Consider the following 26,460-nt stretch of genomic DNA (forward strand, 5'->3'; position numbering starts at 1 on the left):
TCTCTGGTATCCTTTTGAACTCTCAAAGTCAGGGTCTTGTAACAGCAGAGATGTTTTTCTCTGTGTCTGCCCCACTTGCAAGGGGTAATAAGAATCCATTGTAATTGACAGGATCTGATCGTTAATTACAATTTGATTGTACCAAGCTTCGTTTCTAGGTCAGAATCACACACTGTCATTAATTTCACAAGGAAACAGCTGTGAATATTATCACTTGGTGTCCTGTTCACACAGATTCACTGATGCTAAGGCAAATGTTCTTAATTGCTTTAGGCCATCCTGTTGTTATCACTTGGGGAGCACAGCTGTCCCTATCTTCAGCATTCCTTGAGTTCCCCCCTTTTTCTGAGCCTTCTTGCCTCTCTATTTTCTAGTGCAGCAAATGAGTTCTATAATTCAGCATTACATTTTAGTCTAAATGTTTTAAAGAATAGTTTTAAGGCTATAGACTTTCTCAATTAGGCAGCACTTCTACCTGGGAACCGGCTACATTATTAGTAAGGACAAATTGTATTCCTGGAGCTGAGTGTTTGTTCAGTACTCCCACCACAACTTCTCCACTCTTCACTAGACACTCTTAACTTCACTTTCCATAACTGAATGCTTCTTTGTCTCAGTGTGAATTCCTGTAACTCGTACCTTCTCTGACAGTAGTCCTTCAGAAGCACATACCTTTTTCATCTTGCAACTTCACAGATTGAGTGGATCCTGTATCTCTTAGTATTGTAACCTCTGTATCTGCTGCTCTTGGCCTATGGAAATAAACTTTACCTTCGCAGATATATGGTTTAAGAAGATCTGGCACTTCCTCAGTAAAAGGTGAGGTCTGCAGATGCTGGAGATCAGAGCTGAAAATGTGTTGCTGGTTAAAGCACAGCAGGTTAGGCAGCATCCAAGGAACAGGAAATTCGACGTTTCAGGCCAGAGCCTTCCTGATGAAGGGCTCTGGCCCGAAATGTCGAATTTCCTGTTCCTTGGATGCTGCCTAACCTGCTGTGCTTTAACCAGCAACACATTTTCAGCTACTTCCTCCTTAACCAACCTCCGACCAGCTGGAACACTCTGGTGCAGCTTCCTAGCCTCCACTGTGCTTTCTGTTACCACTCCAACAAAATTCCGTGGTTTCTTCTGTTTTCCTACATGTGGCATCCCAGTGCTTTTCTTAACCCACCAACACTGTGATTTAATTGGCCTACTTTATTGCAGTGAAAGCTTCTAAACTTCTCTTTCCCCTTCAAGGGTTTCCTTTTTACCCTGTCGTAAGTTTTCCTTCTGATCTTCACCAAGATCTACTTTTCCCTTTCCGGGTGAGGATTTCTCTTTTCCCCAATTTCTATTCCTCATGGATTGAGATTGATTTTGGAAGCCAAATTTTGATTTAGGGACCAACTCATAATCATCAGCCATTTCAGTTACCAATCTTGCTGTTTTTACTCTTCTCTTCCACATGACTTCTCACTACTTCAGAAAGCAAATTTTTGAACTCTTGTCTAAATGCCAATTTCTGAATTTCAAACACCCTCTCTTTCTTTCATTCCTCACTCTCTCCCTCTCTCCCTTCCTCCACCCTCACCTCCCTCACTTCTCTCTCTGTCTCTCCTTTTTCTGTTTCTGTTCTGCTAAAACGATTCATTCTTTTTCTCTTTCCTCTGCTTGTAATCATAATTCAAACTGTTTCATTTCTATTGCCCATTCCTTGTGTTTTGCCTATAAATCAAGCTACATCATTTTCAATTGAATATTAGCCATCTCTAAAGATTCTGAAGGCATCGCCATCAAATGTAAATGCTGAGCTATTGCTTTCCTTTCCTTTCCTCATGGAAGGAGGCAGCTCCAGCTCCAGGATGTCTTCTAATTCCAGCAGCTTGGCCTTAATGACCTTTTGCAAAACCCCCAAAGTACGTTTTTCACCCCCAGAAAACTCTTGGTGACTGAAAGAGCCATTGCTATCCCAAGCACTATTTAGACCAACTGAACCCAGAACAAAAAATACTAACACCTATCACTTGCTGCCTTTGAGTCCAACAATCCTAATCCCAAATCAGAACTACAGAACAAAGAGCCCCCAGTCTATTATGGACCAGGCCAGATCCCCTCAAAACATTTCAAGAAAGTAACCCAGACCCTAACTTTGCTTGATATTTTAAGCAATGCAACACGGAAATTCCAGGAGAGATGCAACTGATCAAACCCCTTAGTTATAAACAAAACAATTTATTTACAAGATTACTGAATGAAACAAAAACAAGAGAGAACAGAATACAGAATAGCTTAATATATCCGAAAGCTCAACAGAAACTTGCAACAATCCCCTTAAACACCCCTTGGCACAAAAGGTAAAAATCAAACACAGTTTCTTACAGGACAGAAGTCAGAAAGAGAGGGGGATCAGCATGAACCTGCTTGTTTGGGTCTAGCAGCTTCCCAATTGCCTGACCAGACCAGAGAAAAGTTGAGCTGGGAGAACTGGTCATTTCCCTTTCATTGTGCCGGTTTTTTTTATCTTAACAGCCTTTTGCCTCAGGCAGTATGTTTAGCTATAATCAAATTGGACCTAAAACCCTTTCAAGTTCAGACTTTTCGCAACCTGTGTTCTGTGTTTTTACAACTTCCTGGCAAAACCCAAGGACAACATAACTTTGTTAAAGGAGTAGCATCATCACAGGAGCCTACAACTATTTGGAGTGCCTATTCAGTAGCAAAAACAAGGCATGCTATTTCTGGTACATTCAGCTGCAGATATTTAGACAAATAAAATTTTAAGGATAGAGAGAGCTTTTTATTAGGTAAAAAGATTATCAAGGGGTTTGAAATAAAAGCGGGTGAATGGTATTGTGGTACACATGATCTAATTAAATGGTCATCTTCCCTACTCCAACTTTGCCTGCTCCTCTTCTTCCTACTCCCTCACCTGTGATTGTCTGCATTGCTCTTAATGGGCTTTGCATGTAGTGGTGATTAATTGATGAAAAAAAGCCTTGGGTGATTTAGTGATGGGGAGAAAAACACGTTCAGTTGTCTGTAACAGCATTACTAATTAAATGGTCCTTGGTTCAAGTCCCACCTACTGCAGGGTGTCTAATATCATTCCTGATTAACTTGATTAGAAGATTTAGGTGCACAGTCATTTATCCGAAATGCTCAAGACCAGCTGGTTTTCGGAATTCAGAATTTTTCGAATTTCAGAATAAGTGACAGTTTGATGAATTTTTAAAAAATCTTACCGGAAGAACAGACTCAGTCAGTAAAATGGGCCTTGAGAGAGAATTGAGGCCTGCCAGTGCTGGGCCATACCCCCACATGTCACATCTGAGTGACACACATTGAGTGGGTATCAACTTCAGTTAACTATGTACATGCCAAATAACCTTTTGTTAATGAGAAAAAAAACTTCAGAAAAAAGCCTTTTGGATTTTGGAGCTTTCTGGATTTTAGATAAAGGATTGTCTACCTGCATCTAATTAAATGGGCTGAGGAACTGACTCCTGTTTCACCTTTCCTCACCATTAGCAAAATCGTATTTTTTCCAGTTATGAAAATCAGGGAATTTTTTTAATGTCTCTGATTAAGATATTTCTTTTACATTACTTATTTATCAACTATTATTTATCAATTATCAACTATTTTCACTGTAGGTGTTGATGTAAGTACTATCATTAGACTTTTTCCAGTTCCATTTTGAGCTAGCCACTGCAAACTGCTCGCATGTGACTTACCTCATAATAAACCTTTGCCCGTTCCAACGTGGATTTACCATTATATGGTGTGCTTTCCACTTAGTTCATGACAGATCTGTGGTTGGTTGAAATTAATATACTGAATTCAAATTGCTCTGGCAGTGCTTCTGTATGGATAACTCTATTAGCCTCAATATAATTTTTAAACTAATTTGTTTTGAACTTGAAGTAAAATTAAAAACAAAATGCTGCAAATAATGAGTATTTGTACAACTTGTTTACAGGCAACCAACCCAGGATGTCCCTGAAGAGCTGCGCAGTCGTGACTTCCGCAGGGAACTGGAGGAGAGAGAACGAGTGGCAATACGTGAGAAGAATAGGGACCGGCCACCAAGAGGTATACAGTGTTTCTTTCCAAAATTAGGAGTTGCGTTGATGTTTAAATTTGTTTTCTGAAAAATATTAAACTAACGTCTGATATTTGTAACCAACTGCAGTAGTGTCAAATCATTTCTCCTTGAATTTTAACTTAACAGTTTGCAATCAATTTTCCCGCTTGGCGATCTTCTGTCTTGGATTATTGGGGCTATGGAATTGAAGAAATGAATAATTTTTAACAGTTGTTGAAGAGTATTTAGCTTTTAGCTGCAATCTTGGCATGATGTCACAAGGACAAGATAACCAGAGCCTTTCATGGGAATTCCTAGAGGCCTACTTTTCAACCCAAAATGCCATCAACAAGTGTGTAGAAATAGATGCCAGATACAACTACTGCAGAGTAAAATTGGAAATGACACAACCCACCTTAACAGACCGAATCATATAAATATCAAGTTGAGTAGAATGACAACGCTTCACAGAAGTCGCACGGATGATGTTACAGCATGGTGACGAAACATTTGCATGCCAACCTGCTAGCTCGGCGATCAAATCAAGCAAGAAGTCACAAGCCTAGTATTACTTGTGTTTTTATTCTTGTGAAACAATCCTCAACATTTATATTTCCATTTTACATCAGAGCCTAACTGAAGTGTGAATTTCCTCAGTGGATTGGCATGACGGTAGGAAGCGCAGAGGAACAGAAGGATCTTGCGATGCTAGTCTTGAATGTGGTTCGGCTGGTTGATGGGTTAGTTAAGAAGGCATATGGAGCTGTTGTATTTATCACTTGATGTGTAGATTTTAAGAGCAAGGAAGTTATGTTGGACTATACAGAACTTTGGTTAGGCCACAACTGGAGTACTGTATGCAGCTCTTGTCACCACACTATAGGAAGGATGTGCATGCATTGGATGGGTGCAGAGCATTAAGATGTCATCTGAGATGGTTATGAAGAGAAGCTGGATAAGTTAGTGTTGTTTTCTTTGGAGCAGAGAAGGTGGAGGGTGGTCCTGATTGAGATTTATAGAATTATGAGGAGCAGAGGCAGAGTGGGTAGAAAGCAGTCAAAAGGTGAAGAACAAGGGGGCACAGTTTTAAAGTGAAACACTGGAGGTTTAGAGGGGATTTGACAAAAAATATTTTCACCCAGTGTATTAGTGCTCTGCTCTGCACTGGACTGCTTGGAATGGTAATTGAAGCGGGTAACTGCACAACCTCCAAAAACCTCTAAACTTGGATGAGTATGTAAAGTGTCATAACATTCAAAGCAACAGCCTAGATTGTGAAAGTGGGACTAGTTTAGATGACAGTGTATTTTTTTGTATCAGTATAGTTTTGATGGGTTGAAGAGCTTCTTCTGTACTGTATGATTCTGTGATTCTTGTCAATTCATATGAGTGCTTAGGTTAACGTTGAGGGCTATGATCCTGCACAAGGCAATTGTTGCATCTGTCCAATAAACATATTTTACTTTTCTGCAAGGCATTAGCTGGGATGCCTCACAGCAAGAGTGATACTGTTTGAACATATGTTTGAGAATGTATATAATGTTGAATTTGTGACTACTAGTCCCTTCATGGCAAAGAGATGAATTCTACCTGTACAGTAATATAACATACAGAACAAACACTTTTTACATGGATGAGGAATCCTGGACATTTTGTCTTTCCTCCTTTAGGATTATTTTGAGAACAACTAGAATTAAGTTGCACAACGTTTATTATAAAGGAAGTGCTCCTAGCTTGGTATAACAGCAAGGGACAAAACAACGTTTCTGGATAAATTTTCACCCTTTTGCATACATATTAATCATTGCCTAGATGCAATGCAGAGAGGCAAATTGAGAAGTGGGTGAACCTATTTCGTGCAGGATTTGTGTTTGTGTACGTTACCTCAGGTAGCACTGATGTCAGCTGACAGTCCTGATGCAGGCAAGAGCTCACTAGGGTGGAAAAAGGGCTTATAATGTTTGCACAACAAATTGCGCAGATCAGGAATGTGTTGCCTGAGTCTGTGGTGGTGGTGGTGGTGGTGGTGGTAGTACAGTTTAATTGTGGAATTCAAGAGAGAATTGCATAATTATCTGGAGAGAGAAAGTTTGCAGGGGTACAAGGAAAAAAAGGAGTGAGAGATGCTTTTGAGACAGCATAGACACAGTGATTCCATAGTTATGTAGTGCCCATATGATCATAGGATGCCCCAAAGCTCTTTATATTAATTAAGTAGTTTTGAAGTATAGATATTATTGTAATTTAGCAAATCACAGTAGATTTACATACATCAAAGCCACAGTTGCTAATTATCTCAGTTAAGATCTTTTTGATGTTGGTTGAGAGATAAATACTGCAAAAGACCCCTTTCTGTTCCATGGATATCTTTCATCTCCTAATATCTCCCACTGTATTGTTTTGAAGTGTCTGCTGTGGTTGTATGTTAAAGGCTGTAGGATTTAGTGAACAAATATGAATTTGTTGCAGAAATATATTAATATAGAAAATACGAACAGGATTAGGCCAGTTGGTTCTGTGAACCTGCAGTGCCATTCAGTATGATCATGGCTGATCATCCAATTCCTTTCCTGTTTTTTCCCATTCCCTTTGGTAATAAATACTGAAAAGTAGAATATTTTTACATGATGAGTTTTAAATTAATTCGTGGGATATGAGCATTGCTGTCTGGCTAGCATTTAATGTCCATCCTAGTTGCCCTTGAGAAGGTACCATTATGGAAGGAATTCCAAGCTTATAATCCAGCCACAGTGAAGGATCATAAGCTTGGAATTCTGGACAATATATGTCCAGTCAGGATGCTGAGTGGCTTGGAGGAGAACTTAAGCTAGTGGAGTGTCCATGTATCTGCAGCCTTTGACCTTCTGGATGGAAGTGGTCATGGATTTGGAATGTGCCATCTGAGGATCTTAGTTGAAATTCTGCAGTGCATCTCATGGATTGTACATATTGCTGATAATGAATGTCAGAGGGAGTGGATGTAGTGTCTGTCAGAAGGGCTGCTTCGTCCTGGATGGTGTCAGGTTCTTGAGTGTTGTTGGAGCTGCACTCATCCAGGCAAGTAGGATTATTTCTCCAGCTTCCTCATATCCCACCCCCCCCACAAACCTTATCTCAGTCCCAACCCTCGGACTCAGCACCGCCTTCTTGACCTGCAATCTTCCCGACCTCTCCGCCCCCACCCCCTCTCCGGCCTATTTCCCTCACCTTAACCTCCACCTATCGCATTCCCAACGCCCCTCCCCCAAGTCCCTCCTCCCTACCTTTTATCTTAGCCTGCTTGGCACACCTTCCTCATTCCTGAAGAAGTGCTTATGCCTGAAACGTTGATTCTCCTGCTCCTTGGATGCTGCCTGACCTGCTGTGCTTTTCCAGCAACACATTTTTCAGCATTTATCAGCCCAAGCCTGGATATTGTCTAGGTTTTGTTGTATTTGAGCATGGTCTGCTTTAGTATCTGAGGAGTCACGAAAGGTGCAGAACGTTGTGCAATCATCGGTGAACATCCCACTTCTGACCTTTATGATTATGACCTTATCACCAGAGAGTTTGTCCCCTGATAACCAGTGATGTCAGTTTTGCCAGGGCTTCTTGATTCTACGCTCAGTTGAATGCAGTCTTGATTCAAGGGCAGTCATTCTCAAATCACCTCTGGTTGTCTCTTTTGACCATGTTTCAACCAAGGCTGTAATGAGGTAAGGAGGTCAGCAGCCCTGGCAGAACCTAAACTGAACATCGCTAAGTAACTAATGACACTTTCCGTCACGTTATTGATGATTGAGACTGATGGGACAGTAGTTGGCTGGATTTGATTTGTGTACTGGACATACCTGGGCAGTTTTCCATATTGTTGGATAGACGCCAGTGTTGTAACTGTACTGGAAGGGCTTGGCTAGGAGAGCAGCAAGTTCTGGAGCACAAGCCTTTAGTATTGTTGCTGGAATGTTATCTGGGCCAGTAGCCTTTACACTATCCAGTGTCTCCAACCATTTCTTGACATTACAAGGACTGAATTGAGTTGGCAAAAGACTGGTATCTGTACTGTATGGGACCATTCGAGGAGGCCGAAATAGATCTTCCATTTGGCATTTCTGGCTGAAGATTACTGTGAAAGCTTCAGTCTTACCTTTTACAGGGGAACCTCGAATATCTGAATACCAATTATCTGAAAATTGGATTATCTGAAGTAGATCTCCAGGTCCTGATAGAAATATTACATCAAAGACGTGATTCCAACAGTAATGGCATCTTTTGTTTACAGTGATTAAACAGGCATCATCTCCAAATGACTGACCACCTTCCCTCCCTCTCTCCCCATACTTTCCCTGAAGTTCTACAGAGGGGAATACCCTAACCTGACGACCCCCCCCCAACACACACACACACACACACACACACACACACACACACACGAATAATCTCTCCAACATTGTCCTCTGCAGGGTGAACGTGCAACCTGTCAAAACGTTGCAGTAAAAAGTTGTGTGTGTGGCTGTGGCTGTGTCTGTGTGCAATTTGGAGACTTACCACAAAGGCGGCGGCGGCAGCAGCAGCAGCAATCGTGTTGTTAGTATACAGTCCGCCTGTCCAGGGGAGTGGCAGGGGCGGCTGTGTTGGAGGCAGGGGCTCGCACACTTTGTACTGGGGGTGGCGGGTTGGACGGGGCAGGGTTGGCGTTGGACCAGGATGGGGGGCGTGGGCAAGGGGCGGTGATGGACGGGGTGGGTGGGGAGCGGTGTTGGACAGGGATGGTGGGGGCAGTGTTGCGGGCAGGGGCTCACGCGCTGTATGCTGCTGCTAGTCTCCTGAACAGGGAGCAGACTTTAAAACTCCAAGCCCCAGAGGGAAGGCATTTGATCGATTTTCGAAATAATTGATTATCAGAATGAAATATTGCCCGCCCATCATGTTCGGATAATCGAGTTTCCACTGTACATTGATACGCTGGACTCTCTCATAATTGAAGATGGGGATATTTGTTGAGCCTTCTCCAGTGAGTTGTTCAAATATCAATTCACGACTGGATGTAGCAGGATTGCAAAACTTAGATATGATCTGCCATTCAGTAAGTTCAAGGCTGATTTGGTTCTCACCTGAAGTGCTACCCAATATGCTTAACAATGATCAATCTACCAGCTACTTTTCCGGAAGAAAATTCTGAGGACTCTCAACTCTAAAAAAAAATAATTTTGGCTCGCCTCTGATCAAATGATCGATACCAGGAAAACTAAAAACCCTAGTTGGGAAATCTATATCAGTGTGCTACAGTTTCAGAAAAAAAGGCAATCAGTTAGGATTGACATGAGGTTCATGAATCATTTTGATTTCTCTACCCAGAGAACTATACATTCATTTTGAATATATTAAAGTTATAAGTTGATTTTTTTTTAATACAGACAGAATCAAAGGATGTAGGGTTATAGGGTAAGATGTAACTGAAGTAAAAATGAATTGTTGGTTTGGCTCAAACCTATACGCCTACCTCTTTTTCCATTATGTATGTTGAGTCAAGACTAACAAATGAAAGGAGGACAGGTATCTACTTACCAAAATCTACCTTTGTTTGAAAACTTCTAACTTTCTTGGTTATTCTTGCAGAACACACAACATCATCTTCAAAGAGACCGCGTCTGGATCAGATACCTGCAGCAAACCTTGATGCCGATGATCCATTGACAGATGTAGGTTATGATTTTTTTCTACTTCGTTTATTTAAATATAAAATTTAATTTATTGGTAGTCATTTCCTTAATTGCAATTTTAAATAGTTCTTGAAAACTTTACTACAAGGTGTTTAGTCTCTCAGGTTTGCAAATGAGGGATGGGTCATACTATATGGGCCTAGTTTGGGTAAGGGCATGGTGGATGTAGGCTAGAAATTTGGAACAGTAATTCTGCCACTTGTATTTCATTCTTGTGCACTATCAATGCCCATTTGAGTTGAGGTGGGCTGTGTGTCCATCCTTTCCTCAGACTGCATTCACATAAGAGAGGGTAAGTAGGACCAGTGGACTGATACATTTGCTGAAATTCCTACCAGTTTAACCAATAAAAGAAAGTACATCTGCAGGTTCCAGAAATTCCTACCAGTTCCACCAATTAAAAAAAAACACACAGACTCCAGACATGTATTGGATAATTAGTTAGACTCTGATGACAGTGGGTGCCACAGAGTAATCTTTAATCTTTAGGAATAACAAGATGATGGATTACTGGGCTAATGGTAGGCTACTTGGTAGTGTGGATGAGCAGAGGGATCTTGGTGTCTATGTACACAGATCTCTGAAAGTTGCCACCCAGGTAAATAGTGCTGTGAGGAAGGCATATGGTGTACTGGGCTTTATTGGCAGAGGAATTGAGTTCCGGAGTCCTGAGGTCATGTTGCAGTTGTATAAGACTCTGGTGAGGCCTCATCTGGAGTATTGTGTGCAGTTTTGGTCGCCATACTATAGGAAGGATGTGGAAGCTTTAGAACGAGTGCAGAGGAGGTTTACCAGGATGTTGCCTGGAATGGTAGGAAAATCTTATGAGGAAAGGCTGAGGCACTTGGGGCTGTTCTCATTGGAGAAGAGAAGGTTTAGGGGAGATCTGATAGAAGTGTATAAGATGATTAGGGGTTTAGATAGGGTAGATACTAAGAACCTTTTACCGCTAATGGAGTCAGGTGTTACTAGGGGACATAGCTTTAAATTAAGGGGTGGTAGGTATAGGACAGATGTTAGGGGTAGATTCTTCACACAGCGGGTTGTGAGTTCATGGAATGCCCTGCCCGTATCAGTGGTGAACTCTCCTTCTTTATGGTCATTTAAGCGGGCATTGGATAGGCATTTGGAAGTTATTGGGCTAGTATAGGTTAGGTAGGATTCGGTCGGCGCAACATCGAGGGCCGAAGGGCCTGTACTGCGCTGTATCCTTCTATGTTCTATGTTCTATTAATCATTGTGAAACTTGTTGGTTTAAGAATATGTTAGTTGGCATAATATGCCTTTGGAGCATTTTGCCAACACGAGTGCATATCAAAAGTACAAAATTGGCAAGTAGGAGGGAAAGGTGAGGGGATAAGGATAGATCAGTTGATAACATAAAAAGGAATAACTAATAGTTTGGTAATGCAGAGCTAAAATATTGCTGAAAGGGGATGAGCCCTGATTTTCAAGAAAAATGTGCAATGTATGTGTGAATTTATTTTGCCTACATAAAAGTGTCCTGAGTTTTAACATATGTAGTACTGGCACACACAACTATGTCACATTGACTGGCAATATTAAAATAGTTTTTGGTACAATTCTTAGTCCAGTTCATGTTATTTCATAAATTATGTCCAGTAGCAGAACCATACCAAATAGTGCACATATTGTTCTGAGGTATACAAGCACTACTTGGTTGAGCATGATCAGTATGCTACCATTTCAAATGGTCAGTTATTAGGACATATGGTCTACATATCTGACATTGTACTGGCACTGAAACTCATATAGCACGTTACTCACTTGAGTAGTAAGCAAAATGGCCTTTTGACTTCATGGTAACTTCCTTTAGTGGAGAAAAGTAGTCATGGTTTTTACTGCAAAATAGTAACATAGGATATTGGACTTCACCTATTACACAATGTTTGACACACCTTCAACTTTCAGGTAGTCTGAGGTTGGTTAGGCACTGTTTCATGCCAGAAGTGGTGGCTATCAGCTCCTTCCATGAGTTAGTGCGAATTATAGTGAGTATTGGTTTTATTAGTGTAGCTATTACTGTGTCGGATAGTTTTGGTACACCCAGTATCAGCATCGTGTTTATATGGTGACACAATGACTAAAGCCCTGTTATGACAGTGCCAATGAAATTTGTCATGTAGCGTACAGAATCCAACATGTATATCAACCAGTGAATGTAGCCTTTTGGTAGGAGGTAGTAAAGAAGCTATTGGCAGATTTCTCAGCTAATACATTGAAGGAAAGGTGCAAATTTGATTGTTTGATTTCAATCATAAATTTGAGCATAGGATGGAGTTTATTAAGTTGTATAAAGAAGTTATTTGCAGCTGCAAATTTTTGAATTATTGTGTACGTGTCATCAATGTTTCCGGAAACATACAAAGGTTAGGAAGTTAGTGGTGATTCATTGAAGATGCTTCATGTAACTAACATAGTTGTTAACATTGGCTGGGACTGGGGTGTTATCATGGAAGTGCCATTTCTGTAGTGTCATTGAAATTTAACTCAACTCCATGAGTTGCTAAGCTCTTGAGTTTGATTAACACTGATTCAGACGTTGGTAGTATACTTAGGTTGCTATGATATAGTGACATAATATGTATATTAATGAATTCTTTGAGAGTCACGCCTGTAGATAGTAATTCATCAGATATTGTTTGTGAAATAATTTGGAATACGCTAACAATTAGACCAGAAACCAATTTTAGAGTATCAGTTGGCTTTTCAGTGTGATGCATTTGCATGTTCTCCAAGCTACAATTATACAGCGGGATGGTCTTATGTAGCCTAAAGGAATCCAGATATATGGTGCCTTTTTAATCGAAACAAAAAAGGGTAATGGAATTACCTGTTGCATTCCTATGACAACACCTTGACCAATCAAAATTGACCTGCCTGGCCTGAGAAGATTGACAGTTAACTGTTCTTGGGCGAGAGCCCTTCATTAGAAATGAGGTTGGGAGCCTCAGGGATGGAGAGATAAATGGGAGGGGGGTGGGGCTGGGGAGAAAGTAGCTACGAGTGCAGTAGGTGGATGGAAGTGGGGTAAAGGTGATGGTTGGAGAGGAGGGTGGAGTGCATAGGTGGGAAGGAAGATTGACAGGTAGGACAAGTCATGAGAACGGTGCTGAGCTGGGAGGTTGGAACCGGGGTAAGATGGGGGGAAACTGATATTGCCTGACCTGCTGTGCTTTTCCAGCAACACACACTCTACTCTGATCTCCAGCATCTTCCGACTCACTTTCTCCTAGTTAACTGTTCTTGCTGCATTTCCATGCCACTAATGGCCTAACTTATCAGCATCTTTTTCTCAATCTGTATAAACTGGTGTTCCATTTGCCTATATTGTTTGATGTGTCATAGTTCTGATGTGAGAATCTGGAATGCAGAAACCTGACTACCATAGCTGACCTATTGTCTCGGCCTGCTCCTGACCCACCAAACTGATCTCCACATACCTTGATACTAACCTAACCTCCCTGGTCTGAGGGCTCCCCACCCAATTTCAGGACACCACCCACACCCTCCATCTCCTCCATGACTTTCATTTCCCCAGCCCCCAACACCTTATCTTCACCATGGATATCCAGTCCTTATGCACCTTTATCTGTCATGACGAAGGTCTCCAAGCCGTCCATTTCTTTCTCTTCCGGCACCCCCATCAGTACCCTTCCACTGACCGTCTCATTCATTTGGCTGAACTGATCCTCACTCAATAATTTCTCCTTTGAATCCTCTTTAGATGACGGGGTAGCCATGGGTGTCCACATGGGCCCCAGCTATGCCTGTCTCATTGCCGGTTACGTGGAACAGTCCATCTTCCACAGCTACACCAGTACCATTCCCCAGCTTTTCCTCCACTATATTGATGACTGTATTGGGGTCATCACGTGCTCCCATGAGGAGGTTGAAAAGTTCATCAATTTCACGAACACATTCCACCACTGACTTAATTTCACCTGGACCATCTCGGATACCTCCCCTCCCTGGATCTCTCGGTCTCTATCAATGGTGACTGATTCAACATAGACATCTATATACCAACTACTGCTCACCGCTACCTGGACTACAACACCTCCCATCCTGCCTCCTGTAAAACGCTATCCCTTATTCCCAATTCCTCTGCCTCCATTGTATCTGCTCCCAGGAGGACTAGTTCCACCACAGAACACACCAGATGGCCTCTTTCTTCAAAGACTACGATTTCCCCTCCCATCTTGTCTTTGATGCCCTCCAGCACATCTCCTCCATTTCCTGCACCTCCGCCCCTGAACCCCACCCCTCCAACTGTAAGAAGGACAGCACCTTTGTCCTCACCTTACACCCCACCAACCTTCGGATACATCATATCATCCTCTGCCACTTCCACCACCTATAAACGACCTTCACCACCAGAGATATATTTCCTTCCTGCATTCCATAAAGACTCTTCCCTCCGCGACTCCTTGTCAGGTCAATGCCCCCTGTCAACCATCCTCCCCTCCCAGCATCTTAGACAGCCACTGCAAGAATTGAAAAACCTGCACCCAAACCTCTCACCTCACTTGGGTCCCAGGCCTGGAAGGAGCCTGCCACATCTGTCATAGATTTACCTGCACTTCCACACATCATTTACTGTATCTGTTGCTCCTGATGCAGTCTCCTCTACATTAGGGACACAGGATGCCGACTTGCAAAATGCTTCAGAGAATATTTCTGGGACACACGCATGAAGCATCCCCACTGCCCTGTGGCCGAACACTTTAACTGCCCTCCCACTCTGCCAAGAGCATGCAGGTGCTAGGCCTCCTCCATCGCCAAACCCCAACCACCTGACGCCTGGAGGAGGAGCGCCTCATCTTCCACCTTGGGAGTCTCCAACCACACAGGATCAATGTTGATTTCAACAGTTTCCCTGTTTTCCTTCCCTCCACCTTATCCCAGACATCTAACTTGGCACTGCCCTCATGACCTGATTTACCTGTCCATCTTCCTTCCTTCCTACCTATCCACTCCACCCTCCTTTCCAACCTGTCACCATTACCCCCACCTTCATCTATCTATCGCACTCTCAATTACCTTCCCTTCTAGCCCCACCCCCTCCAAATAATCTCTACCCCCCCACCCGCCACACCCCCCAATAACAAGCTACATTCCTCTTGAAGGGCCTATGCCCAAAACATTGATTCTCCTGCTCCTCGGATGCTGCCTGACCTGCTGTGCTTTTCCAGCACCACTCTGTCAACTCTGATCTCCAGCATTTACAGTCGTCACTTTCTCCCACCAAAGGTTTACTCAAGTAAAGGGCGGCACGGTGGCTCAGTGGTTAGCACTGCTGCCTCACAGCACCGGGGTTCCAGGTTCCAGCCTCGGGCGACTGTTTGTGTGGAGTTTGCACATTCTCCCCGTGTCTGCATGGGTTTCCTCCGGATCCTCCGGTTTCCTCCCACAGTCTAAAGATGTGCAGGTCAGGTAAATTGGTCATGCTAAGTTGCCCATAGTGTTATGTGCAATTGGCAGAGGGAAATGGGACCAGGTGAGTTACTCTTCGGAGGGTCGGTGTGGACTTGTTGGTCCGAAAGACCTGTTTCTACACTGTAGGGAATCTAATCTAATCCAAAAATACAACTTGTATGTATTTCTTATTAATGTAAAAAATGAGGTCTGCCGATGCTGGAGATCACAGCTGAAAATGTGTTGCTGGCCAAAGATTCCTGAGATGCTGCCTGGCCTGCTGCGCTTTGACCAGCAACACATTTTCAGCTGTATTTCTTATTAAACAGCACATAGTCAGTATCCTCATAATGCTGCATGACTATCCAATGTTGCATTAGATATCTAACCATCAACCAAAATACTAATTAGTACGTATTGTTTTGCTTTTGTAAATATGTGCCAAATTTCACTGCTATTGTACTTGTCCTAATCTGCACACAAGTGACTTGAGATTTTATAAATCAATTTTCTTTATAAATTTATTTTTTGGGGCCCATATATTGAACTGCAGTTGAGCAAAAATAGATAACTTTTCTTTCTTTTCAGAATGTATTGGTGATTAGTTTATCTTTATTAATGGGAGCTTGAAATTTTTGACATTTCTGCAATGAGGATTTAAGTCACTAGGTGGCTCAATTGTGCAGTTCATGAGTGCACTGAAATTCCATGCCAGGTAAATAGAATATGGCCGTCTGATGGCCAAAAAGTGAAATCCTAACCTTTTCATATATTGATTATGTCTTACTTAACATGAAATCTCTGAATATGTAGATTCTGTTGCACAAGTATGATGAATTTAAAAGATTAGATGAAAATAGCTATGCTTTTACAAGAATTAAAAAGCATAAGATCTGGTCCACTTCATTCAAGTTCTGAATTTTTTATTGTCCCAGTGATCACAATATAAGTAGAGGAATTCTTTCCAACCGCTAGGTAAGCAATTTAACTGTAAGCGAACATCATTATCGACCATTTTCTAGTCTGATAAACAATCATTTACCACAACTGTTGCTTTTTGTTCTTCGGTGAATTTTTTAAAAAATCATTCATGGGTTATAAGTTTTGCTGGCTGGGCTAACAATTACTACTCATTTCCAGTTGCCCTTTAGAACATGATGATGTGCTTCCTTCTTGAAAGCAGTGGTAGGTACATCCGTAGTGCTGTTTGGAAGGTAAAATTCAAGATTTTGACCCCAAAAGATGAAGGAATGGCTGTATCATTCCAAGCCAGGTTGTTGTGTGGCTTGGAGGGGAATTTGGAGATGTTTACATGAATCTGCTGGCCTTATCTTTCTCTGGTGGAGGTCACTGAATTGCATGCTGCAGCCAAACAGATTGATAACTTGCTACAGTACATTTTGTAAATCTGTACACCGCTGCCATTGTGTCAGTAGTGAAAAAAATTAATGTAGAAGGTTGGTTGGAGTATCAATCAAATAGGCTGCTTTATTCTGGATGGTGCTGAATTTCTTGAGTGTTGTAGGAGCTGCACTCATCCAGGCAAATGGAGAGTATTCTATCACACTCTTAACTGTGCCTTGGTGGACTGACTTTGAGGAGTCAGGAGGTGAGTCACTTGCCACAGAATTCCCAATCTTTGACCTGCTCTTGAATGCTACAGTATTATTTTGCTAGATTGGCTCAGTTTTTTTTAACCAGTCATAACCCCTAAGGATGTTGACATAAGAACAAAAATAATTTACAGCCCAGGAACAGGCCCTTTGGCCCTCCAAGCCTGAGCTGATCCAAGTCCACTGTCTAAACCTAGCGCCCAATTCCTAACCTCTGCTCCCCACCTACTCATGCCTCTGTCCAGATGCACCTTAAATTAATCTACCGTGCCTGCCTCTACTACCTCTGCTGGCAACGCATTCCAGGCACCTACCACCCACTTGCCGTGTGTATCCCTCATAAACTTTTCACCTCTCACTTTGAACGCCTGACCTCTCACTATTGAATCCTTCACCCTGGGAAAAAGCTTATCTCTATCTATCCTGTCTATACCCATCATGATTTTGTAGATCTCAATTACGTCCACTCCGCAATCTGCTTTTTTACTAATGAAAACAATCCTACTCAACCTCTCTTCATAGCTAGCACCTTCCATACCAGGCAACATTCTCATAAACCTTCTCTGCACCCTCTCACAGCGTCCACATCCTTTTGGTAATGTGGTGACCAGAACTGTACACAGTATTCTAAATGCAGCCGAACCAAAGCCTTGTACATTTCTTATACTCAATACCCCGTCCGATGAAGGCACACCTACCATATGCCTTCTTGACCACTTTATCCACTTGTGCAGCCATCTTCAGGGTACAGTGGACCTGAACTCCAAGATCTCTCTGCTGATCAACTTTTCCTAACGCTCTTCCGTTTATAGTATAGTTCACTCTAGAAATAGACTTCCCAAAGGGCATCACCTCACATTTGCCTGGATTGAATTCTATCTACCACTTCTCCGCCCAACTCTCCAGTCGATATATATTCTCCTGTATTCTTTAACAGTCCCCTATGCTTTTGCTACTCCACCAATCTTCATGTCATCTGCAAACTTACTGATCAGACCAACAATGCCCTCTTCCAGAACATTTATGTATATTACAAACAACAGTGGCCCCAGCACTTATCCCTGTGGAACACCACTGATCACCTTTCTCCATTTCAAGAAACTCCCTTTAGCTACTACTGTCTGACCCTTTTGCTCAACTAGTTCTTTATCCACTTAGCTAGAACACCTTGCACACCATGTGACTTCACTTTCTCCATTAGTTTACCATGGAAATCTTATCAACCGCCTTACTAAAGTTCATGTACATGACATCTACAGCCCTTCCTTCATCTAGCAAAGTGGTCCCTTCCTCAAAGAACTCTGTTAAGTTGGTATGGCACGATCTTCCCCTCACAAAACTGTGTTGTGTTGCCTATCACTGATAAGCCCATTCTTTTCCAAATATAAATAGATTTTATCCCTCAGTACCTTCTCCAGCAACTTTTCCCACCACTGGTTAGGCTCACTGGTCTGTAGTTACCTGAAGTATCCCTATTACCTTTCTTGTACAGGGGGACAACCTGAGCAACCCTCCAGATCTCCAACACCTCACCTGTGTTTAAGGATGCCACAGTGATATCTGTCAGGTCCCCAGCTATTTCTTCTCTCGCCTCCCTCAGCAACCTAAAGTATGCTGGCTACTTGCTAGCTTCTTCAGCTTATATTTGTATTTTGTTATTTCTGTTGTCTTTTAGGAAGAAGAGGAAGAAGATTCTGATAGAGACAGTAGTAGTGAAGATGATGATGATGATGACACTGCTGCCCTTTTGGCTGAGCTAGAGAAAATTAAAAAAGAACGTGCTGAAGAGCAAGCACGAAAGGTAAGTTTTAAGTAGTTATTCAAAATATTTTTGAGTTTTCCTTTATACTGAACACATGCATTTAGATTTAAGTTCTAATCTGACTTTTAAATGTATGTTTATTTAAAGATTTCATTTCGTCCTCCTTAGGTCTTTTTCTGCTAGCTCAAAATTGCTGTGGATGAATAAAACATTAAAAATGAATAAGATTGGGTCTTTGGAGGAAGGTACTTGGCAGAGTGGTTGAACTAGCTTGGCAAGTGGATGGGAGCCAGAGGAGTAGGGCAGTTGATGTAGAAATGGGGGAGAGGTAGAAACACAGGCAAACCTGATTAAGAACAAGAACAGGCAGGGAAACACTGCTGAAAAGAGCAGAGGAAGTGGTCTGAAACACTTGTGTTTCACTGTGAGAAGTATAATACTTCTAATAATAGTGAGAAGTTTCAGGAATGATAGAAAGGGATGTGAAAGGCGTGGGGAGTTGCATTATTGGTAAAGGAGTATCTCACTACTCTACTGAGGGAAGATACATCAGAGGACTTGTGCAGTGAGGCAATATGGGTAGAACTCAGGAATAGGAAAGGTGAAATCACAATGCTGAGGGTATACCACAGGTCTCAACCACCAACGGGAGATAGGGAAGAGAATATGCAGACAGATTTTGGAAAGATGAAAAATGGCAGGGTTGTTGTCGTGGGTGATTTTAACTCCCCCTATATTGACTGGGACTCACTTCATGCCACGGGCTTGGAAGCGCCAGAATTTGTATGAACCATTGAGGAGAGTTTCTTGACAAACTATGTAAACAGTTGAACCAGGGAAGGGGTTATACTGGACCTGGCTTTGGGAAATGAGCCCAGCCAACTGAGTAAAGTTCTGTGAGGGAGCATTTTGGGAGTACTGAACATAATACTGAGAGTTTTAAGATACTCATGGGTAGGGATAACAGCAGCCCTCGTGTGAAGGTGTTAAACTGAGGGAAGGAAAACTACAACACTATTAGGCAGGATCTGGAGAATTTTGATTAGAGGTGACTGTGTGAGGGACATTTGGTATACTTCAAATGGCAGTTAATAAGAGTTAAGGAAAGCTCGTTCCTGTGGGACTGAGGGATAGGTATGATGAGTTATGTGAACCTTGGATGACCAGGGATGTTATGACCTTGTCAAAAAGGTCTAGGAGGGTGGGAACTGATAAAATCCTTGAAATATATAAGGAAAGTAAGAAAGCACTTCAACAAGAAATTAGAAGGACTAAAAGGGATCATGAAAAATTGTTAGCAAACAGGGATTAAGGAGAATCCCAAGGCTTCTTATACATATATAAAAATCAAGACGAGTCAGAGAAAGGTTAGCGCACTCAAGGACATAGGAGAGAATCTATGTGTGGAGCCAAAAGAGGTAGGTGAAGTCCTAAACGAATACTTTGCGTCGGTATTCATCAAAGAGACGGAATTTGTGGAGGATGACCTTGGAGAAGGGAGTTTGAAATTTCGAAACTAAGTTGGTATTAAAAAGGGAGAGGTGTTGGGCATCTTAAAAATATTAAGGTAGATAAGTCCCCATGTCATAGAGTCACAGAGATGGACAGTCCTGATGGAATCTATCCCAGAATATTGAAAGTGGAAAAAGAACAAATTGCTGGAGCATTGACAGAAATCTTTGTACTCTCTTTGGCAGCAGATGATGTCTCGGAGGACTGGAGAATAGTCAGTGTTGTCCCATTGTTTAAGAAGGGCAGCACGGTGGCACAGTGGTTAGCACTGCTGCCTCACAGCGCCAGGGACCTGGGTTCAATTCCCGCCTCAGGCGACTGACTGTGTGGAGTTTGCACATTCTCCCCGTGTCTGCATGGGTTTCCTCCGGGTGCTCCGGTTTCCTCCCACAGTCAAAGATGTGCGGGTCAGGTGAATTGGCCATGCTAAATTGCCCGTAGTGTTAGGTAAGGGGTAAATGTAGGGGTATGGGTGGGTTGCGCTTCGACGGGTCGGTGTGGACTTGTTGGGCCGAAGGGCCTGTTTCCATACTGTAAGTAATCTAATCTTAAAAAAAAAAAGGGTAGCAGGTATAATCCAAGCAATTACAGAACCTCACATTAGTGGTGGGGAACTACTGACCCAACTTGCAAGTTTACCTTGAGAGAATCCTGGACTAAAACTCACAACGCTCCTTGCACTTCAGACTTCTGAATTTTCTCCCCATTTAAAAAAGTAGCCTTTATTCTTCCTACCAAAGTGCATGACCTCACATTTCCCATGTTGTACTCCATCTGCCACTTCTTTTCCATTTCTAACCTTCCAAATCCTTCAGCCTCCCCACCTCCTCAATGCTACCTGTTCCTCCACCTGTCTTTGCAAACTTAGCCAGAATGCCCCTAGTTCCTTCATCTAGATCATTACTTTATAAAGTGAAAAGTTGTGGTCTCAATACTGACCTTGCTTAACACCACTTGTCACCGGCTACCATCCTGAGAAGAACCCTTTTATTCCCACTCTTTGCTGTCTACCAGCCAGCCAAGTTTCTATCCATGATAGCACCTTGCCTCTAACACCATGGGCACTTATCTTACTCAGCAGCCTCCTGTGTGGCACCTTGTTAAACGCTTTCTTGAAGTCCAGGTAGGTAACATCCTTTGGCTCTCCTTGGTCTAACCTACTCGTTGCTTCCTGAAAGAATTCTAGCAGATTTGTCAGGCATGATGAAACTATACTGACTTTGCCCTATTTTACTATACGCTTCTAAGCATTCACCAATCTCATCCTTCACAACTGAATCCAGGATCTTAAACATGATCGAGGTTAGGCTAATCGGTCTTTAATTTTCCATCTTTTGCCTTACTCCCCTTTTTAAGTAGAGGTGTCACGTTGGTGATTTTCCAGTCCTCTGGGACCCTTCCTGATTCTAGCATTTCCTGAAAAGTCATCGCTTATGCCTCCACTAACTCTTCAGCTATCTTCCTTAGAACTCTGGATTGTTGTCTGTCTGGTCTAGATGATTTATCCACCTTTTAAATTATTCAGTTTTTCAAGCACTTTCTCCTTGGTGATGTCTGCGATACTCAGCTCTGGCCCCTCTATCTTTAATTTTTGGGATAATACTCATGTCTTCCACCATGAAGACTGGCATGAAGTAATTACAAAGGAACCTCGATTATCAGAATGAGATGGGCGGTACTATTTCGTACAGATAATTGATTATTTGGTTAATTGATTCAATGCTTTTCCTCTGGGACTTGGAGTTTTCTGTTAAGTGTGCTCCCCATTCAGGGGATAAGGCAGTAGTACACCGTGCGCCCGCCCCCCCATCTGCATCCACCCGCAGCTGCCCTGCACCCAATCTACACTGCCCCCATTCCCCCCCCCCCCCCCCACCACCACCGTCTGCCTCCAACCCTGTTCACCCGCACCCACCATCCAACCCCCATCTGCGCCCCTGCTCCCAGTCTGACCCAGCTGCCACCCCCCTCCCAGGACAGCCGGACTGGACAACAACAGTAAGACTAATGCTGCCTTTGGGGAGGAGGGGGGTACGGACAAAGTCTCTTAATAGCACCCACACACACATGCTCACAACTTTCTCTGCAACTTTTTGACCAGTTCCACCTTTGTCCTGTACAAGACAATGTTGGAGAGATTGCAACCCAATCTCCACTTTTGCCTCTCTTTTGCTCTTACTATATCTAAAGAAACTTAGTCTTCTTTTATATTGCTAACCAGCTTACCCTCATATTTAATCTTCTCCCTCCTTATTTCTTTTTTTGTTGCCCTCTGTGGTCTTTGTGAGCTTTTCAATGCTCTGGTTTCCCACTGCCCTTTGCCACATTATATGCTTTCTCTTTCATTTTGCTTTTATGCTATCCCTGACTTTCCAAGTCAGCCATGGTCACCTCATCTTCCCTGTAGCATGATTCTTCTATAACTATTGAGCACACCTGGGAGAATGAATAGTTGCTAATGGGGACTGTTAGTGGTTGATAATGATAGTAACACCTTCTCTCATGTCCTTACCTCCACCCCCACACACCAGGTCTTGTCATTACAGGCGTTGCCATCACAAACAACCCATTATCAGCCACTAATGGTTCCCATTAACAGGTGTTCATTGTTCCAGGCTGACTTTTATCTATTCTGTATCTGCTGAATTGTTATTCTCTGTTTCTGGACTCCATCTTCACCTATTGTTTAGTTCTCCTCCTCCCCCTACCCTACTCCATCTTCAGAACCTTCCTTCATTACAATCAGTTCTGAAGATGGGCCACTGGACCTGAAACATTACTCTGCTTTCCCTCTGCAGATGCTGCCATATTTGCTGAGGTTTTCCATCAATTTCTCATTTGATTTATGATTTCCAGCACCCTCAATTCTTTGTTTTTGTGTGTCCATTAACTAGTCCTAAATCTTCATTAATTTTTATTTTTTTTGTGAAAGAAAGCTGGTTGATGGATCTTTTAATTCTAAATCTACTATAGAGAAAGCATACAACTGATTATTTCGGGACTTAGGTAAAATAATTTTTTATCGAATATTGTGACTCCTGACGAAATTGGAGTGGAATGACAGTGCACTTCTCCAATCTCAGTCATAACACTACCTATTTGATTTATAGTGATCTCCCAACAATGGCTTCTTTGTTTTTCCCTCAAGGATTTCGCCCCAACTCTCTCTTGTTGGCAACAACTGGTGACAAATGACCACCCAAGCAATCTTGCATTAGTAACTAGCTGTCTCTATACCCGCCCCTTGATAACTCAGTCGAGTCCTTCATAGCTCGGGTTTATTCACTTCCAACTTTTCTTCATTGTATCATGAATAATTAACATCACCAGCAAGATTAGCTCTAATTGACCTTGAAAGGAGTTGTTTGCTAGGCTATTTCATTTATAACATAAGAGTTGGACACTTTGCTCTGGGTCTAGATTTGAATGTAGGTCAGACCAGGTAACATCAGGTTTCTTTCCAGAATGCTCTTTACAGCAATTCATTGTAGTTTTGTTGTCTCTTTTACTGAGGCTAGCTTTGAATTATAGATCTATTTTTTGAAATTAAACTGCACCAGCTTCCCTGGTTTATTTATATTAACACAGTGCCACTTGTGTTCATTTCTGGTCTTCCTCCTATAGGAAGGATGTTGTGAAACTTGAAAGGGTGCAGAAAAGATTTACAAGGATGTTGCCAGGGTTGGAGGGTTTGAGATATAAGAGAGAGGCTGAATAGGCTGAGTCTGTTTTACCTGGAGTGTGAAGGCTGAAGGGTGACCTTATAGAGGTTTACAAAATCATGACGGGCATGGACAAGGTAAACAAACAAAGAGAAATGAGGACTGCTGATACTGGAGATCAGAGTGGGGTGCTGGAAAAGCACAGCAAGTCAGGATGAGCATCCGAGAAGTAGGAGAATCGACATTTCAGGCAAGAGCCCTTCTTCAGGAATGAGGCTTGTGAAATGAGGGGGTAAAGAGATGGAGAGGATGGGGCTAGGGGGGAGGTAGCTGAGAGTGCGATAAGTAGACAGAAGTGAGGGTGATGGTGATAGGTTGGTTAAGTATTTAACTTCCCTTATCCATGAATTCATTTCTCCAGGGAGTGATGTGCAAGGACAGACTGGATTTTGTTTTCAGGTTTGAATTTCTGAAGGAGATTTTGGATAACTGACACGTTTCCACTCAACTTGGGAGTGGGTGGAGTGGTCACTAAGGACTGAATTTAAAAACTTTACTGGTGAACTTTTTTTTCCACATAGGACCACCAAGATACTCCCATCTACTGCATGGACTAGCATTTTTTGTTGTTACAATCGTTTTATGTTGTGTGTTAATAACTTGTTTAAATACTGGCTGGGTAAATATTCTTATGAATAAGCTGATAGCACCTTTTTCAGCTTCCATTTTTGTTATCATGAGATGATAAGGAGGAAATGAGATGTTAAAGGGTTAATTTGTTCTGCTGACCTGCCAGAAACTGGATGCCAAGGGGTGGGGCGGTATGTTTCTCTGTCTTGCAGATAGAATGTAAAAAAAATCTACATGGTCATTTCCCACTATTCAGAGTTGATTTACATTGTCATCTCCCACTATTCAGAAGTGATTACTGGGCCCTTGCTGAGATGTTTGTATCATTGACAGCCACAGGTGAGGTGCACCAGAAGACTGGAGGTTGGCCAATGTGGTACCACTATTTAAGAAAAGTGGTAAGGACCAGCCAGGGAATTATAGACCGGTGAGTCCATGTCAGTGGTAGGCAAGATGCTGGAAGGAATCCCGAGGGACAGGATCCGCACGCACCTGGAAAGTCAAGGACTGACCAGGGACAGTCAACACGGCCCTGTGCGTGGGAAAATCATGTCTCACAAACTTGATTTGAGTTTTTTTTTAAAGGAGTGACAAAGAGGACTGATGAGGGGCAGAACAGCAGACGTGAGCCACATGGACCTCAATAAGGCATTCGACAAGGTTCCTCATGGGAGACTTGCCAGCAAGGTTAGATCCCATGGGATACAAGGAGAAATGGCGCCACAGTGGCACAGTGATTAGCTGCCTCAAAGCACCAGGGACCTGGGCTCGACTTCTGCTTCTGGTGGGAAGAGGGTGGAGTGGATACGTGGGGAGGAAGATGGACAGGTAGGTCAGGTCATGGGGGTGGTGCCTAGTTGGAAGGTTAGACTTGGGAATGCGGGGAAGGAGGTAGAGAGGGAGGGAAATGAGGAAACTGGTGAAATCCACATTGATGTTGTGTGGTCGGAGGGTCCCAAGGCGAAAGATGAGGCATTCTTCCTCCGGCCGTTGGGTGCTTAGGGTGTGGCAGTGGAGGAAGCTCAGGACCTGCATGTCCTCGGTGGAGTGGGAGGCAGGTTGAAGCGTTCAATAGTGCAGTGGAGTTGGTTGATGCGGGTGTCTGTGAAGCACTCTGCAAGTAGGCGTCCTGTATCCCCAGTGTAGAAGAGACCATATCGGGAGCAACAGATACAGTAAATGATGTGTGGAAGTGCTGGTAAAACTCTGATGGATGTGGGAGCCTCCTTCCGGGCCTTTGATGGAGGTGAGGTGGGAGGTGCGGGTGCAGGCTTTGCAGTTCCTGCAGTGGCATGGAGGGGAGGATGAGTTGGTGGGGACATGGACCTAACAAGAGAATCGTGGATGGAATGGTCTTTAGGAAAAGCAGATAGGGTTGGAAAGAGAAATATGTCTTTGGTAGTGGGGTCTGTTTGTAGGTGGCAGAAATAGTAGAGGATGATGTGATATGTCCAGAGGTTGGTGAGGTGTGCGGTGAGGACTAGGGGGATTCTGTCCTTGTTGCAGTTGGAGGGGTGGATTTCGAAGGCCGAGGTGCGGGAAGTGAATGCGATTTGCTGGAGGGCATCATGGACCGCATGGGAGGGGAATTTGCAGTCTTTGAAGAAGGAGGCCATCTGGTGAGTTGTCTGGTGGAATTGATCCCCCTGGGAGTAGATGCGGCAGAGGCAGATAAATTGGGAAGAAGGGATTGCGTTTTTACAGGAGGCAGGGTGGCAGGAAGTGTAGTCCAGGTAACTGTGGGAGTTGATGGGTTTGTAGAAGATGTCTGTGTTGAATCGGTCACTGTTGATGGAGATGGAAAGGTCCAGGAAGCGAGAGAGGTGTCTGAGATGGTCCAGGTGAAATTAAGGTTGGGGTGGAATGTGTTGGTGAAGTTGATGAACTGATCAACCTCTTGGGAGCACTAGGTGGCACCAATACAGTTATCAATATAGCGAAGGAAAAGGTGGAGAATAGTGTTGCTGTAGTTGCAGAAGATGGACTGTTCTATGTAACCGACAATGAGACAGGCACAGCTGAGGCCCATGTGGGTTCCCATGGCTACCCCATCGTCTGAAGGAAGTGGAAGGAT

General features: G+C 42.9%; 1 protein-coding gene across 2 annotated transcripts in view; it reads left to right on the forward strand.

Moving 5' to 3' along the window:
• cwc15 (CWC15 spliceosome associated protein homolog) overlaps positions 1 to 26,460 on the forward strand; it is a 102,503-nt gene that overhangs the window by 20,698 nt on the left and 55,345 nt on the right. For both annotated transcript variants that reach the window (XM_060825951.1, XM_060825952.1), the window contains exons 3-5: positions 3,962 to 4,074; positions 9,665 to 9,747; positions 18,496 to 18,621. In XM_060825951.1, the coding sequence (XP_060681934.1) occupies positions 3,962 to 4,074; positions 9,665 to 9,747; positions 18,496 to 18,621 (322 nt within the window). The remainder of the gene's footprint in view (positions 1 to 3,961; positions 4,075 to 9,664; positions 9,748 to 18,495; positions 18,622 to 26,460) is intronic.

The sequence above is a fragment of the Hemiscyllium ocellatum genome, chromosome 6, assembly GCF_020745735.1.
Source record: "Hemiscyllium ocellatum isolate sHemOce1 chromosome 6, sHemOce1.pat.X.cur, whole genome shotgun sequence".
NCBI classification, from domain to species: Eukaryota; Metazoa; Chordata; class Chondrichthyes; order Orectolobiformes; family Hemiscylliidae; genus Hemiscyllium; species Hemiscyllium ocellatum.